Source organism: Stenella coeruleoalba (genome assembly GCF_951394435.1).
Source record: "Stenella coeruleoalba genome assembly, chromosome: 3".
NCBI classification, from domain to species: domain Eukaryota; kingdom Metazoa; phylum Chordata; class Mammalia; order Artiodactyla; family Delphinidae; genus Stenella; species Stenella coeruleoalba.
In genome coordinates, this window is record NC_137148.1 from 50,560,295 (window position 1) to 50,577,876 (window position 17,582).

The 17,582-nt window shown below is 35.1% G+C and overlaps 1 protein-coding gene across 3 annotated transcripts in view; it reads left to right on the forward strand.

The window, feature by feature from the left end:
- The window catches only part of RNF180 (ring finger protein 180), a 278,435-nt gene that overhangs the window by 14,688 nt on the left and 246,165 nt on the right, over window positions 1-17,582 (forward strand). For all 3 annotated transcript variants that reach the window (XR_013827826.1, XM_079918561.1, XM_079918560.1), the window contains exon 2: window positions 14,216-14,350. Coding sequence is in view for 2 of the 3 variants with exons in the window: in XM_079918561.1 (XP_079774687.1) it covers window positions 14,216-14,350 (135 nt within the window). In the remaining variant the exon portion in view is untranslated. The remainder of the gene's footprint in view (window positions 1-14,215; window positions 14,351-17,582) is intronic.

A 17,582-nucleotide genomic window follows, 5' to 3' on the forward strand; every position in this document is an offset into this window, starting at 1 on the left:
TGGCTTAAAAAAAAGTGCTACTTTATCCAATTTTTCTTTTCTAACCTTAAGTAATTATGAGTAAGTAAGAGTTTAGTAGTACAGGGGCATAATCTTTTGGAAGCACCTTGTATATTAGGACAAGCTATTGATTCATCTAGAATCATATGAAAATGTTAATTATATTTTAGTCTCTAAATTGGACTTTTCCCCATGTAATGCAGTATAATGAAATTAGTCATAGAATTGGCTCATAGGTGAATTTATGTGAAATGAAGAATGTGGGTTATATGTGATCTGTTAGAATTTCCTTTCAGTGCCCAGAGTGAGAAAATTAGTTGCCTCCAATTCATATCAACAACATATATAGGCATGTAAAAAGCATCATGTGGTATCATAAAGGGCTATGAAGATTTGAGATACTGCTTATGCCCTTTCTTTGGGTACTTACAACTTAGAGGAAGAAACAAACATACGCATTAGTATAATACCTGGTGGTGTAGTGACATGAGTACTAGACAGAGGTTTAGGTAACAGGTGAACTATTCAAAGATAAAGGCTGTTCAGGAAAGACAGAAGCAAACAATGAAAGTGCCAAGAGCTTTAAACCCTTTTGTGGGGAAGATGATGGGATAAATAAGTAAAATAAACAAGCCAAGTTTCTTAGCTTCCAGGTCAGTGCTTTATCTGCTAGGAGATACCTACTACTTTTTTGTCTCCATTATCTAGCAATCTTTTGTGGTAACCTAGTATAGCTGCCTCTGTATCCAGCAAAAAGCATCTCTGTGTAACTACACCTTTGCCCAGGAGAAAAAAGGGTTTTGAAGCCAGTGTGCTTATTTTTGTTACCAATTTCTCATTTGAATCCTTTTTTGATTATTGATACTTGACCCATCAAAAAGAATATATCCATCCAATAAAAGCATGGTGAGTTCCACAACTTACTTATTATCAGCTTTCAGTTAAGACCATGCTTCATATCATATTAATATATTTTACGTAAAGTAAATATGTTTTAGCTCTTATTTTCCATTCTAAGAAATCAGCCTGAGAAGCACCTGGGGAAACAAGGCTGCAATTGACCTCAGGATCAATTCTTTAATTAGATACTTTCCTCTGAGAACCCTGACAATTTTGCCTACTCTCTGTCTCTCTCCCAACTGGCTTAGAACCCCTCTTACCCTCTCGTATGCGTTCACAGTACATGTTTTATTTTTATTTTTATTTTTTTTGTGTGTGTTCCCTGACAAAACAGTAGGTTCTCAGCAAATATTCACTGAATGAGTGAATATTTGTAGCCTCAAAACGCAAGTTAAAATTAATTTAAAAAAATCACCTGGTTTTATTTTCTTCATGCTACTGCCTCTTCTTGGTCAATCAGAAATATTTTGGCAGTTTTTAAAAAATATGTTCAGATGTATCCTAGTCTGCTCAGAAATCTCCCAATATGACTATACCTATTGCTCGGAACAAAACTTTGTAGACTCATCATATGGTGATTTCTAAGATTTACATATGAGAACAAATAGACACACACCATTTTGAAAGTATATTTTAGCTTTCCTCATAACTCTATTAATTCTGTATGTAATTTCTACCTTTTCATATATTTTCTTCCTAAGGAAGTAGCATGTGAGAAATAAGTGAATATTTGGGTGCTACATACTATTACTTTCATCCATTTTTAGAGTGCATTCCTTCTTTTACCAGAGTGGCAGCAGTTTAAATGAGCAAAATTAATCAAAATACAGAATTTACAAAGTATCTACATTTCTTCAATGATATTTTTACAATTCTTAAAGGTGTCACTTGGATTCAAAGACTGCAGTGAGCATTCAAGACTGAGTGTCTGAGGTATGTTTGTGAGAAAGAAGAGGGGAAAGGAGAAATTTAAAAGAATAAAGAGATGGTGTTCAACTTCAAGTGTAGTGTGTAGTTTAAGAAGCTATGTGAGAGTGTAAAAGAACTTGGTAGCTACTACAGCATCAAATTTATATTACCTTTTCTCCTTAAGGTGGAATATGCATTGTATTATGCCTAAGAGTTCAGCAAGCCCAGGGGAGGTAGGAGGGAAGAAAAGGGAAGGTGGGTAGAGGTGACCAGACGGTGATAAGGTAGTTTGAACTACTGAATAATTCTTTGTCAACAAAAGTTGGGTGCTTTCCAAGAAAAATGTCTCTCGATGTGAACACTAAAGTGTATGCAGAACCATTTAAACAGTTAAAGTTGTTGAAGTTGACTTTATCATGTTCAACCCTAAAGTATGTAAACCAACAGTTATTGAAGAAAATTGAGGTGTCTCTCTGTAATTTGTGATTTAGACAGTTGTAGAGTTAATAAATTGGAGGCTTCAATTCCCGTTTTAGTCACTGAAGCTATCAAGTCTAGAATTATAGAATTGACAGTTTAGAAATCACCTGATCCAGTCTCCTATTTGTACCTGTAAAGTATCTGATACCCTTGACAAAGATTGAAAGCTAATGTAAGAGGGATCCTGAATTACAAGCCAGCTTTCACTAAATAATACATGTTCTAAAAATATCTATTGAACCACGTAAGGCATATAAATTCCACAGGACTCTAGTTATATCTGTAAAACCCTGTTTTAATTTCTGCCTAATGTAAGATTAATTTTCGGGTCCTGATGTGTTCTTAAACAGTTTACAAACAAGTGTAGTGACCGCTGCTTTGAAAACTCAGTTATTTATATTTTTGCAATTTTCACAGACCATTGATTGCTGTGTTATTAATGCTTCTTTTCTGTATCTGCTTGGAGTTGAGCACATTTTATTCCAGTTCTTCTGTGTTCACAACACACATCAAGAAGATTCAACATCAGCAGGGGGAGCTGACATGGTATCAATTTTACAAAATAACCAATATCTGTGCAGTTTATTCCCAACAGAGTTATTACATATGATGTTCTGTTTATGTGAACAATCATTGGTTTCAAAGCCCACTTCTGCAAAACATTTGTGGATGACTTCTGAGGTTACTGTGTCCTACATAACAATAAGATTTCTTTTACACTGGGAACATTTCTTTATATTACAAAAGAAATACTGCTTCTTATTTCATGGAGACATAATCTACCAAGCACTTCCAGTTTACAACCTTTAGGTGACAAATTGTGCCTCAGTCTCATGGCTACAAATGCAATGTGGTGCTTTTAAGCAAAGACAAGTATATACACATCTTTAATATAAGGCCCCAGGGGTATGGGCAGGATTTCTCAATCAGTAATAGAATATTCCTTTTCTGCAAGTAATTTTCTCTCTGATTTTAATAGTCATTCTCTCCAAAATCCTGCCAGACATCAGTGTATTTTTGTTAACGTTATATATACAGGAAAGGTGTATATATAAAGAAAATACTCAAATTTCCTCAAATAGTTCTGACTGTTTACTACTATCATCATTGCAACAGACTAAGACTGACAGTCTGTATTTTTCTCCATGGCATCATTCCTTTGTAAGAGCTCATGTCTAGTTTGTTTGCCCATTAAAGAGGAATCCCATCTAATCAGCATTGAATGTGCTCCCATTGACATATGTATCCATAGACCTCCTACTTTCAAACCAATCTTCAGCAGACATAGAGATATAGATGCTTCATTATTTAGGTGTAGTAACGTGGTATTGAGAGTCACGGTTGACAGCAGCCTTTATCTGTAGTGCATTTTCATTAGCTTTTCCTTAAAAACAAACAAACCTAAAATTTAGAAATATTATTTGCCTTGAAATGGTCCAAATTGGCTAATTCAGTTTAGTGTTTTATTTTCTAACTTGGTATGCATTGCTCCTTCCACACTTTTATCAGTTTTACCTCTGTTGGCTTTTTGTTTATACCTTGTTCCAATTTTTAAGAAATATATAGGTAATTGTTAAGGGAGCTCCAGATTCTTTGGCCATTTCACCTTTGATTTTTCTTTCTTGTTCACTAGCATGATTTTTACCTTTTGAGAAATTTTGAACTCAGTATTTTTCACAGGATTTTATTCTATGAATTCTATAAAAGGAAAGACATACAATAAAACATGGGCTTTCTAATAATGTCAAAATTGAGAAGACTGGCTTGGGTTTTATAGGTACTGTTCTAGACTGAATTGGCTGCAGATATGTTTTATCCTTCAAGAAAAGGGAAAAATGACCCTGAAGATAATTCAGAGATCAGCAGGACTGCCACTGCCTGCATAGGCCCGGAGCACACAGGTCCAGAGGGTAAAGTTGTCTCCTCCTGAGTTTCAAAGTGGAGTCACCCTCAGTTTCAGCAGACCATGTCCCTCTACATGGCCTCAAGGGCAAAGCTGCCTACCATGGCCAAGGGCTTGAGGCCACCCATTCCAGTGGGCAGAAGACAAAGCCACCACCATAGTGGGCCCCAGCAGGCAAAGCATTGAACCAAAGAGAATTATTGTTGAGCCTTAAGTCTAATGTAGTTTGCCTGCCTAGGTTTTGGACTTGCTTGGGACCTGTCACCCCTTCCTTTCTTTTTTCTGATTTCTCCCTTTTAGAATGGGAATGTCTATCCCATGCCTGTCCGACCATTTTATTTTGGAAGTACATAATTTTTCTGTTTTCACAGGTTCACAGCTTAGAGGAATTTTGCCTCAGGATGAATCATACCTCAAGTCTCAGCCACGCTTGATTTAGATGATACTTTGGACTTGGAGTAGATTCTGGAATGGGTTAAGACTTTTGAGACTGTTAGGATAGGGTGAATATATTTTGCATGTGAGAAGGACATGAATTTTGGGGGCAAGAGGGAGGAATGTTATAGACTGAATTGTCTCCCTCCCAAATCCATATATTGAAGTCCTTACCCCCAATATGATGGTATTTGGAGATAGGGCCTTTAAGGTTAAATGAGCTCATAAGGGCGGGGCCCTAATCTAGTAGGACTGTTGTCCTTATAAGAAGAGGAAGAGACACCAGAAGTGCACATGCACAGAGGAAAGGCCATGTGAGGACATAGCAAGAAGGTGGCTGTCTGCAAGCTAGAAAGAAAGCCCTTACTAGAACCCAAAATTTCTGTCACCCTGATCTCAGATTTCCAATCTCAGAACTGATAAATTTCTATTGTTTAAGCTACCCTGTCTGTGGTATTGTGTTATGGCAGCCCAAGTAAACTAATACAGGTATCATACTGACAAGGTAGAAGTTTTTCTTACATTTGGAAAACCAATGTTAATGTCAGATTTCAAAGGAAAAACTATTTTCAATCATTTAAATAAACAAGACAAAAGTATACTTTCCCATTTGTTAATGAATATTAATAACTTTGAGTAGATAATGCTATTATATGTCAAAATAATTATATTTTTTAATTAAGACACTTTCAGAGCAGTTTTAGCTTTACAAGAATATTGCACAGAAAGTATAGAAAGCTCTCATATACTCCCTCTCCCCTGTACAATTCTTTCTATTATTAACCTCTTGTGTTAGTGTGATACACTTTTTACAGTTGATGATTGAATGTTGATGTATTATTTTTAACTAAAGTCCATAGTTTACATTAGGGTTCACTCTGTGTATAGTTCTATAGGTTTTAACAAATGTATAATGTCATGTACCCACCACTATATTATAGTTCCACAGCCCTAAAATTCTCCTATGTTTTAACTATTCATTCTTCCCTCTCTCTGCCCAAATAATTAGATATTGATATGTAAAGATGATAAAGCTGCTGGAAAATACTAGCTTAAAATTTTCTTCCTTTACTGTTACAGTAGCAAAGTTGGAATACTTCACATTCAAATTCTTTGCATGAAATACAAAAGTGTTGTCCCTATGTGAGAGATCTTTACATTGGATTTTTGTATCTTGACCCATTTCCAATTGTGTAGGATTTGGATTCCAAACTCTTCTTTAGCATTTAACCAATTCTTTGGTCATGAAAGGAGCTGGGACCGTTTATCCACATGTAAGCTGATCTTTGACATATGTCACTTTTATAATGAGAGAGCAGCAGGGACACATTCCTACATCTTCCCCATTCTCCATTTTTTCCTTTGTGGTGGATAAGTAATCCCCCTATAAGCAGAGGTAGGAAAATACATCTCTGATTCCTTCTGTTGATGGAATTCCTCGACTTCCATGTATCATGAACAGTTACAGTATAACCAGGACCAGATGATGAAAATTGTTACTGTAGACATTGCTTTATGTTGAGAATTCTTTATGCACTCTTCTCAAACAGAGGCAATCATGGGTTATGTTGATGAAATAAGATACATATAGAAAAATAAACATATCACAAGCATACAGCTTGATGAATTTTCACGAAGTGAGTACACCTATATAATGAGTGCCCAGACTGAGAAACTAATAGTACGTTAGAAATGAGCAATGTAGTTCTAAGAAGGTGGAAACATCTGCAGCCCAAAAAAGAGAAATGGTGTCACAGGCACTTAATTTCTTTTTCACTTACTAAATCTTCCCAATCCTTATACCTCTTACTTACTTTTCTTCTGTTGTGTTCTAAAGCTGAATAATATGAAAAATAGCATCATTGTCTCTGTTTTCTTCCTAATTTTCATGGAATGCTTTTAAAGTTTTACCATCAGGTATTATAATTGCTAAGGTTTTCAGTAAGCCCTTTCTTTATCAGGTTAATGAAATTTCCTTCTGTTTCTAGGATGCTAAGTATTGCTGTCTTTTTATCATGAGTAAATGTTGAACTTTACCAAAAGTTTTATTTTGCATCTTTTGAGGTGGTCCTGTGTTTTTTTTCTTTTAATCTTACAGTTTGTAAAATATATTGAATAGGCCTTTTTTTTTTTCATTTTGAATCATCCTTGAATTCCTGAAAATAATCTTGTTTGGCTAAAATGTAGTATTCTTTTACATCACTGATGGATTCCATGACTAATATTTTATTTAGGATTTTATCATCTGTGTTCATAAATAGATTGGTATGTAATTTACTTATACTCTGTGTAGTTTTATATCTCCTTGTCTAGTTAGTGTGTCAAGGTTATGTTTTATTTGCAGAGCTCATCTTCCTTTTATATTTTCTGGCCACCACAATTATATAAATTACAAAGATTATCCATTTCTTAAAGAATTGGTAAAATTTGCCAGTTAGATCATTTTTGCTTGGACCACCCCCCTATTTTTTATGAGTTTTGGAGAAGATATTTGAGGTCTATTTCAATTTTTAAAGTTTTCTTGGTTTATTCTTATTTTCTAATTTTAGATAAATTTTAGTAATTTATATTGTGTCCACTTCATCTCAAGTTTAAATCCATGAATAAAAAGAAAGTGAGCAAACCTTGGAGACCCAGGTGTGTAGAATTTGACCTGTGCCAAATGCTGATTTTTACCATAAAAAAGTTGTAAGTAGCAAAAGACAGATGAAGGAATGAAACGTCTTTGTGTAGATTATAATTCCAGTAGTTGACTTTATAGAAAATTTCATAAATTGTTATAAATTTTGTTATAAATATATTTCTCCATGGGGACCCACCTATCCTTAGATATTTTAAAAGATATTGGTGGAAAATAAGATTTTCATAGACAACATTTTTGGGACAGCTGTTTTGCTGAACTGAAATAGCAGTTCTCAAAATGTGGGCCACACCCCCTGGTGGACCACAGAGAATCAGGTCAAACTATTCTTGGTAATACTAAGATGTTATTTGCCTTTTCTACTCTGTTAACATTTTCATTAATCATGGAAAAGCAATAGAGAGTAAAACTTCTGGTCCTTTAGCAGAATCAAGGCAGTGGTGACAAACAGTATTAGTAGCCATTTTATTCTTTACTGCCATACACATGCAGTTAAAAAAAAAACCCTGGGCTTCCCTGGTGACACAGTGGTTAAGAATCTGCCTGCCAATGCAGGGGCCACGGGTTCAAGCCCTGGTCCGGGAAGATCCCACATGCCGCAGAGCAACTAAGCCCATGTGCCACAACTACTGAGCCTGCTCTCTAGAGCCCGCAAGCCTAGAGCCTGTGCTCCACAACAAGAGAAGCCACTGCAATGAGAAGCCTGCACACCACAACCAAGGGTAGCCCTCGCCGCAACTAGAGAAAGCCCGCACGCAGCAACGAAGACCCAACACAGCCAAAAATAAATAAATATAAATTTATTAAAAAAAACTGTTTATTGAAGCAGTAAATAGTATTGATTTTATTAAATCTTTACTCTTCAATACATATTTTTAATATTCCATGTGAAAAAAAATGGGAAGAATGCATAAAGCACTTCTGTAGTACACTGAATGCTGATGGTGGGTAGTCTTGAAGAAAAGCCCTTGTTCAGCTGTTTTAGTTGAGAGCTGAACTATCCACCTTTCCACAGCACACCATTTTTACTTGAATGACAAACTATGGTTATTCAGACGTGGATATTTGGTGGTATTTGTTGCAAGTGATAAAATTTGAATTTTAAACAAAAATTAGCACTTTGAAAAACTTGTGTCCACTGCTATGAGCTTAACTACTGCCCGATAATTAAAGAAGTTTTGGCTGAGGTTGGTGGTAATGTTAACAAATGTGACTTTTTTGATATTTTGTAATGAAATAGGTCAGTATTTGAGAGGTATGCATAACTCAGCCAAGCGTTACTTTACATATAACAGCTGTGTTAAGGAAATACTAGAAAGTGACAGGAATATCAGGATAAGTAGTGAAGTATGGCAAGAGGAAATCTATGAGCAGGCAATATGGAGAAAATCAAGCAGGTATTAGCAGCTAGCTTGGTCCGAGAGACCAGGCTTTGGCAGGAGCCAAGAAAGTTACCATAACAAAGACTGTGACATAGGTGGGAAGAACTAGGGCCCAAGGAAGCACCCCCTTTTAGAAAAACGCACGTATCTGATCTGATGAGAACTGGAGTAAGAGATGAGGAACAGGATTTGGAAGAAAAGTGGAAGACTACCTGAATTTCTTAGACCTTATCAGTCTGTAAGTTGCACCACAGTCATATGAACAGTAATACCAGAATTTTATAGTTTGTTATTCGCATTTGTTGGCTCAGAATCCAGCACTCTCTGCAGAGTCCTTCCAAGTATTTCTGAGCATTGTGAGACATTCATATGTGTTCAGCAGTAAGTTCATTTTCATGTTGTTTTACTGTTTCCCAAGGTCACTCCTCTGTTTGCTTTGATAGTTCTCTAGTTGCTGCCCCCAGGTCCTCAGAGTGTTAAAGCCATTTGGTGTATCTGCTCAAAATTGTTTAGACTCCAACAAAAAACAGGATTTTTAGTTGTTTACTTATACAGCTTCTTCTTTTCTAGAACCCATACTAGTGTCTAGGGAACTGGAGTTAAGGATGGATTTGAGTTAGCGTCCGACAACCAGGCTGTATTCAAATCAGTTCAAAGACTACCATTTTGTTAATAGGTTCATTTACCATGTTTGACGTCTTCTTTTAGCATAAATTCTCTGAAAGAAGCCACCTAAGATGTCGTATAAATATGTCACTGTAGTGTAGTCTCCAGTTCTCCTTTCAAGTTCAGATATGTATAAACACAGCTTTGTTTCTTCCCTTGAGCTCCTCACATCCCTTGCTCTAAAAGACTTCTATTTGCTTTACCCCACTGGTTAGGCAGGCATACTTAATAATTGGTATGGGAAAAAGAATTTTTGTAAGTTGAGCTGCCAGATCTCGTTGATTTGATTTCAGCGAACACTTGTTGACTGTCATTTTGGTGCCAGGTACAATATTTGATTGTAAAAATGCAGGTTTTAATAGAACATGGTGCTTTTTAGGACCTCACCATTAAATTAATAGGACACATACACACATATAAGTGTAATACAACTTGACTAGTGCTACTGTAGAGGTACATGCAAAGTTCCATGGGAACACAGAAGAGGGAGGAAGTGTAGTTTTCTGGGGAGCATCTGTAAAAGAAAATTTTGAGCTCGGCCTTAAAGGATGAAAAGTATTTCTTAAATAAGTCAAAGGAAAAGGAAGTGATATTACAGGAAGAGAGAACAGCAAATTTGAAAGTGGGAAAACAGAAAAAGGTATTTTTAGGGAAATGCACAAAGATCTGCATAGTATTGGTGTGGAGTGTTCATGGAGGGGACACCAAGACTTGAGAGCTAGTTAGGAGTTGGATTTTAAAAGTGTATAGGGCCTTTTTGTTTTTTAAACAGGAAAGACTAAATGATCTTTTTATTCTCTTCGTAGAAGACATTGCAAAGTTGTCATATGAAGAGGCAATCAAAACATGCAGCTAAAAATATAGTGAAAAAATATAGAGGATTATACAAGTATGTCAGGACAGTTAATTGGTAAAAAATATTATGACTTTTTAAAATATTGAGTTTTTAATGTATGCGGTAAAAGTTTTTTTTTAACTTTTTACTTTGAAATAGTTGTAGATTCAGTTGTGAATTGTGAATTACAGATTCATGGAGCAATCCTGTATACCCTTCAAACAATCTACTTTATCCAGATTTCACCAGTTACATGTACTCATGTGTGTGTGTAGTTATATGCGATTTTATCACATGTGTAGATTCATGTGAGCAACACCACAATCAGATACAGAACAGTTCCATCGCAAGAATCCCTTGTGCTACCTAAAGGACCTTTTTTGACATCTTAAAAAGCTTAGACTGTATGTTTTTTTTAATTAAAGTATAGTTGATTTACAATGTTATATTAGTTTCAGATGTACAACATAATGATTCAGTATTTTTACAGATTATACCTTATTTAAAGTTATTACAAAATAATGGCCATATTTCCCTGTGCTGTACAACATATCCTTGTTGCTTATCTATTTTATACATAGTGGTTCATAGCTCTTAATCCCATACCCCTATCTTGCCCCTCTCCTTTTCCCTCTCCACACTGGTAACCACTAGTTTGTTCTCTATACCTGTGGGTCTGTTTCTATTTTGTTATATACATTTATCTGTTTTATTTTTTAGATTCCGCATATAAGTGGTAGCATATTTGTCTTTCTCTGTCTGACCTATTCCAGCAAGCTTAATACTCTCCAGGTTTATCCATGTTGTTGCAAATGGAGCTTAGATTGTATTCTGTCCCTCAGAGTGTGATCTTCAGATCACCTGTTACAGAATCACCTAGTTGCTTGTTAAATATGCAGAATCCCACCCTAGGAACATTGAATTAGAATTCCTGGGACTGTGGCCCTGTGACATACGTTTAAACTCCCCAGGTGCTTCTTATACCATACCTATGAGGACATGAATGTGAGCTGACCTCTGAATGATGAGAAGAGAGCCAACCATACAGAGACCTGGGGCGAGGAGGTCTAGACAGGTGCTCTCCAGTAGGAGTATAATACAAGCCAGATATATAATTTAAAAATTTACAGTAGCCACATTCAAAAAGTAAAAGGAAACGTGAAATTAATTTTTACAATTATATTTTATTTAACTCAGTATATAAAAAATTTGATTTCAACATGAAATAAATATGAAAACTATTAAGATATTTAACATTCTTTTTTTCTACACAGTATTCAAAATTCAGTGTATATTTTACCCTTACTGTGCATCTCAGTTCAGATTAGCCACATTTTGAGCGCTTAATAACATATCTAACAAGTGGCTACCGTACAGGGTAGACAGAGCGAACAGCCACTACAAAGGCCCTAAAGGAGATTTATGTAGAGATAGCATTTGACATTCGGAATTTGAAAATATTGGTCTTAGAGCTTTGGAATAAGATCAAACTAGATGTATAGATTTAAAAATCATTGCCATAAAAGAGTTATCACACAGAGTATAATTCTCAGTGAAAACTTATTAGAATCACCAATAGGGCTTTTTCTAACTACATGCTTGCACTCCAAGAGGGCGTGGAGCAACCCTGAGGGGAGGGGAGAAGTGGGGAGGTGTGTATGGATCTCAGGGAAGGGGAGAACATAGGCGGATATGGAATTTCTCCTTTGTTGATTCCGATGTTATCGCTCCCTGCAATCCCCATTCCTGGTTGAGAACCATTGGTGTTTAAAAGGTAGATGAGGATAGAAGATGTTAGGAAGACTACTGAGAGATGAAAGGAGTGCTAATGAAGCTGAGGAGGGGAGCATCAACAATGATGAAAGCAGGGGGAGGTCAGGACACTTGCAAATTAAGATATTATTGATGATCATTGAGGACAAAGCTTAAGTAGAGTGGCAACTGGCCTAAGGATGGGTTCTGAAGATGTCAGTGGAGACTGAACTGCTGCCTAGCACCTGAAGGTCAGACAGAGCTAGATAGGTTGCAAGAGGGGCATGCTGTGCTCTTCCAGGCAGAATTCTTCAAATCCTTCCTTTAAATTTGGTTAAAGTCCATCTATGTTCCCTCTCTTGTCCCTTCAGCTGTTACATCTTACTTAATTGTTTGTGTATTAACACAGCCTGTCCTCACCCTGACCAGAATCACCTGGGGAACTTTTTAATAAAAAGTACCCATTCCTAACTCCCTCCCCATTTCAGAATAAGTCAAAATTTCTAAGAGTGGGGCCTGGCCTAGGCATCACTATTTTGTAAAGCTTCTCAAGTTATTCTAATGAGCTAGGGTAGGAAACTGTTGATCTATAGCATAGTGAGGTCTGTGACAGAAAATAAGTTTTACTCATCTTTGTGCCCCCAGAGTTTGACTCATTGTGGGGCATATGGTTAGCTCTCAGTAAATGTTTGTTGAATAAATGAAATATTAAAGATCTAACAAATGAGGGAATGTGGCCAGGGAGCTAGGCAGGCCCTTGTGGACATAATTAACATTTCTTTTCTTTATAATGAGTAGTATAACTTTATAATGAGTAGTATAACTCATTTCTTTATAATGAGTAGTTACCAGACAGGTTATTAAATACAATGCACCTATTTTGGAATCCTTATTAGTATGAAACTGTTTTCCCAAATTGGTCTGAATCACAATACTGACATAAAATCTCAAGTATAAAAATAGACTAAAAAAAGGTAGGGTTATTATCTAAGTCTTTGCACATAGCACAAGATGTAGTATAGTTAACTGTTCCACTGAATACAATATACAAGAGAAATTAATGCATTTAGCATACAGGATTTTTCCCATTAATTTGAAGTAATTTTTTTTTTTTTGGAGTACAGTTGCTTTACAATGTTGTGTTAGTTTCTGCTGTACAGCAAAGCGAGTCAGCTATACGTATACATATATCCCCTCCTTTTTGGATTTCCTTCCCATTTAGGTCATCGCAGAGCATTGAGTAGAGTTCCCTGTGCTATACAGTAGGTTCTCATTAGTTATCTATTTTATTCATAGTATCAATAGTGCCAATCCCCATCTCCCAGTTCATCCCACCCCCCTTTACCCCTTGGTGTCCATACGTTTGTTCTCTACGTCTGTGTCTGTATTTCTGCTTTGCAGATAAGATCATCTATACCATTTTTTTAGATTCCACATATATGCGTTAGTAAATGACATTTGTTTTTCTCTTTCTGACTTACTTCACTCTGTATGACAGTCTCTAGGTCCATCCACGTCTCTACAAATGACCAGATTTCATTTCTTTTAATAGCTGAGTAATATTCTGTTGTGCATATGTACACATCTTCCTTATCCGTTCCTCTGTTGATGGACATTTAGGTTGCTTCCATGTCCTGCCTATTGTGAATAGTACTGCAATGAACATTGGGGTGCATATGTCTTTTTGAATTATGGTCTTCTCTGGGTATATGACCAGTAGGAGGATTGCTGGGTCGTATGGTAGTTCTATTTTTAGTTTCTTAAGGAACTTCCATACTGTTCTCCATAGTGGTTGTATCAATTTACATTCCCACCAACAGTGCAAGAGGGTTCCCTTTTCTCAAGAATGATGGCCATTCTGACCCGTGTGAAGTAATTACTTCTAATTTTCACAGAATTAACTACAACTCAGTAAATCCTGTTATATTTAAAATTTAATGCTGTGGCTATTCAAAACATCCTATCTGTAAGAATATTTATAGTTCTTTGTTATGAGTTTTAAAGTTACTGGAGTAACTTATTTAACTGTTCTTACCTTTTACCACTCTTAGTGAGAACAGATGGAAAGAAATAGACAAAATGTTCTGCAAAAATAAAAGAAGCTGGTAGTCACTAGTATAATGCATCATTATCAGAATTAATCCTGGGTATAGTTTATAGAGCACCCCTAGCCTAAGACTAGTAGGTACCTCAATAAATGATAATTCTCTTCCTTCTGGTCCTCATGTAGCTAATGCTGTTCAAAGGGTTTAGAAAATCAAGTTTAATCTGACACTGTTTAACATTCTAAAAATGCATTAATTTTCCCACAGATGAAGAGAAGTAAAGAATTGATAACTAAAAATCATAATCAAGAAGAAATAAGTATTCTCCGTTGTTGGAAATGTAGAAAATGCATAGCAGGTTCTGGTTGTTTCATGGAATGTCTTGAGAATCAAGTGACTAAGGTGAGTATTGCTAACTGTATAATCATCAAATAATTTCCTAGTATAGGAATGCTGGGGGCACACCTACACATGTACACATATCCCTCCAAACCTGACTTAGCTTTTACCTTATTTTACCTGATCCACTGAAAACACTTCAAAGTGGTATTCGAAAGGCATCCCACCTTCCACAGTTACAGTTAAGTTTACCTCTAGCTGCTGACATTAACATGTCGTTAAAGTTTTAAGTGCAGGATCACAAACATAGGTTGAAGATAATAGTCCACGTTTATTTTATCCCCACCATGAGTGAACCTTAGTCATCACCACACAATTAAATTCAAGATCATATTAAAAAATAGAAAACCTATGTTTGTATGTATATAAAAACATATACATATATATAAATATATATATACATATACATATTATATATATAGTATTCAGTATGGGCCTAAAAGGGAAAGTTCATGTATAATTTAAAAGTCAATAGAAAAACCTGAATAATATTTAAAAGCATTTAATTGGTTGTCCTGGGAAAAGTAAATGTTTTTAATAAAACAGATAAAATCCCTAAACTTCTCTAAGAGCAATATGCAAGAGGCAATATCAAAGAGGTCCAAACTAGATAGTAATCCATGCACTTTACAGGGAATTATCAATTCAGCAGAGAGAGTGGATGTAACTGTTTTCTTCCCCTTCTTTGAGAGACTGTTTGTTTTGTTTAAGTTTTTCCTCAGTCACATTTGATCATGATTATTTCCTATCCACTCTAACAGATAAACCAGCTTGAACTGATAATAGTGGAAGACTTTGACTGTATACTTACCTGTCAGCTACTTTTTTTTTAACATTTTTTAAAAACTGAAAAAACATTTTAATTGGAGGAAAAAATCTTTTCATGCTGAGTATTTTATTGGGTGTAATTTATAGAGTAAAAAAAAAAGTATACAGCTTGATAAATTTTTTTCAGCCCTGCTACAAATCCGATCAAGATATACAATATTTTCATCACCCCAGAAAGTTGTTTTGCCCTTTTCCAGGCAATACTCCCCTCTCACAAGACAACCACTATATTGATGTCACCATAGACTAGTTTTGCCTGTTCCTGACCTTCATTCTAATGGGATCATATAGCATATACTCTTTTGCACCTGACTTATTTTGCTCAGCATAATGTTTTAAAGGCTCATTTATGTTTTGTGTTATGTAGTTTGCTTCCTCTTTTCTGAGTAGTATGCCATTTATGAATATACCAAAATTTATCATTTTTTCCTGCTGATGGACATTTGAATTTCTAGTTTTGGGTTATGAATAAAACTGCTATCAGTATTCTTGTAAAAGACTTCATGTGTTTGTGTTTTGTTATTTCTTTTTGATATATACATAGGAATGAATTGGGGGGGTCATAGAGTAGGTGTATTTTAAGTTTTTTAGAAGGTGCTAGTAGTTTTCCAAAGTGAATGTTCACTTCCAGCAGCAGTGATGAGAATTCCAGTTGCTCTACACCTTTTGTCTACAGGTGGTATTTTCAGACTTTGTAACTTGAGACATTCCGGTAGATGTATAGTGGTATATCATTATAGTTTTAATTTGTTTTTTCCTAGTGATAATGATGTCCAGTACCTTTTTTTATGCTTATTAGGTAGGCATTGTTTTGAATGTTTTATATTATTCATTCCTTATAGTATAAGGATAGAAGGATAGATTATCTTGAAGGAGATAATCTATCATCTCAATTTTATAGATAAGGGAACTGAGGCACAGAAGATTAAATAAATTGCCTCAGATTACACTTTTACCAGCAGTGCAGTTACAGTTGAACCTGACAGTGAGGATCCTGAGCTTGTGCACCTCACCCCACATTCTCTTTACTGCCTTTGCTCCTCCATCAGGGTATCATGCAATGTCACACCTTCTCAATAAGCAAGAGAAGTTCAAACACTGCTCTAGGATGTAATGGGATAGGTTGTAGAAGACAGTGATACAAGATTGAAAAAACATTCTGGTCCTCTAGGAGCTTTAAACTGTAGTTGAAAATAGGCCATGCAGTGTAGCTTGATTTGATAAGTACTCTAACAGAGGAATGTAAGCAAATGTTGCCTGGGCTAGTCACAGAGGTTTCCCAAAGGAGATTGTGAAATCTATGTGTGTATTTTTTTTTTTTTTTACAGATTTTTAAGTATAATTTGTAAACCATAAAATTTATTTATTGTAAGAATACAATTCAATGATAACAGTTTTAAAATCTTCCTCTTACCTCAGAAAGTTTTCTTAGGCCCATTTGCCCTGTTTCCAAGCCCAGCCTTGGGCAACCACTGATTTGCTTTCTATCACTATAGTTTTATATATAAAATAAAATGTTTATGTATATACATAATAAAATATATATGTAATTATTGAAACTAACTTATAAAATAAAAATATATTTATTAAAAATAATAGATATAAAATGCATATTTACATAAATATATTATTTAAATTTTTATATTTATATAAAATAATGTATATAAAGGTATATATATTATATGGTATATATATAAAGGTATATATATTATATGCATATAAAATAAAACATACATATATAAAACCTGTTAAAAACCTGCCTGAGGAATAATTCAATATCATTGTTAAGTCTGGGGGAAGGAGGAGTATATAATTAGAGAGGGATCCTGAGGGGGCTTCTAAAGTAGTGGTAATGTACTTATTAAGCTGGGTGGTGGGTGTATCGGTATTTGCTTCTCTTTAAGTATTTCTTTGAACTATACAAACATATTTTACATTTATAAATACATGCATTTGATATAAATATTAAAGATGAACTTAGAAGCATCTGTTTTAATTAAAGGAAACAATAAAATAAAATATTGGAATCTAAAAGTAATCTATCAGATGCTATGCTGAAAGAATGCTAAATTTATCACCTATCAAATCATCTTAATTTATTACCTATTTAACAATATAATTTAAAATGTATCTGTGTATAAAATAAGTGTTTTTCTTGTTTCTGGAAGTGTTTTGTTTGTCTACTTTCTGTAAATGAAATCACAACATAGGTGGGTATTCTTCTGGGAATTGCTGCTTTTACTTAATATCAGCATGTAGTGCAGCTCCACTTTTTCACTTTTGTGTAGTATTCCAGTGTATTAATATATCACAATTTATAATTCACTCTACCATTGAGTTAAATTTAGTTGTTTTGCTCTTACAAGCCATGCTACTTGTCCATATCTTGACAAACACAGGCAGGAAT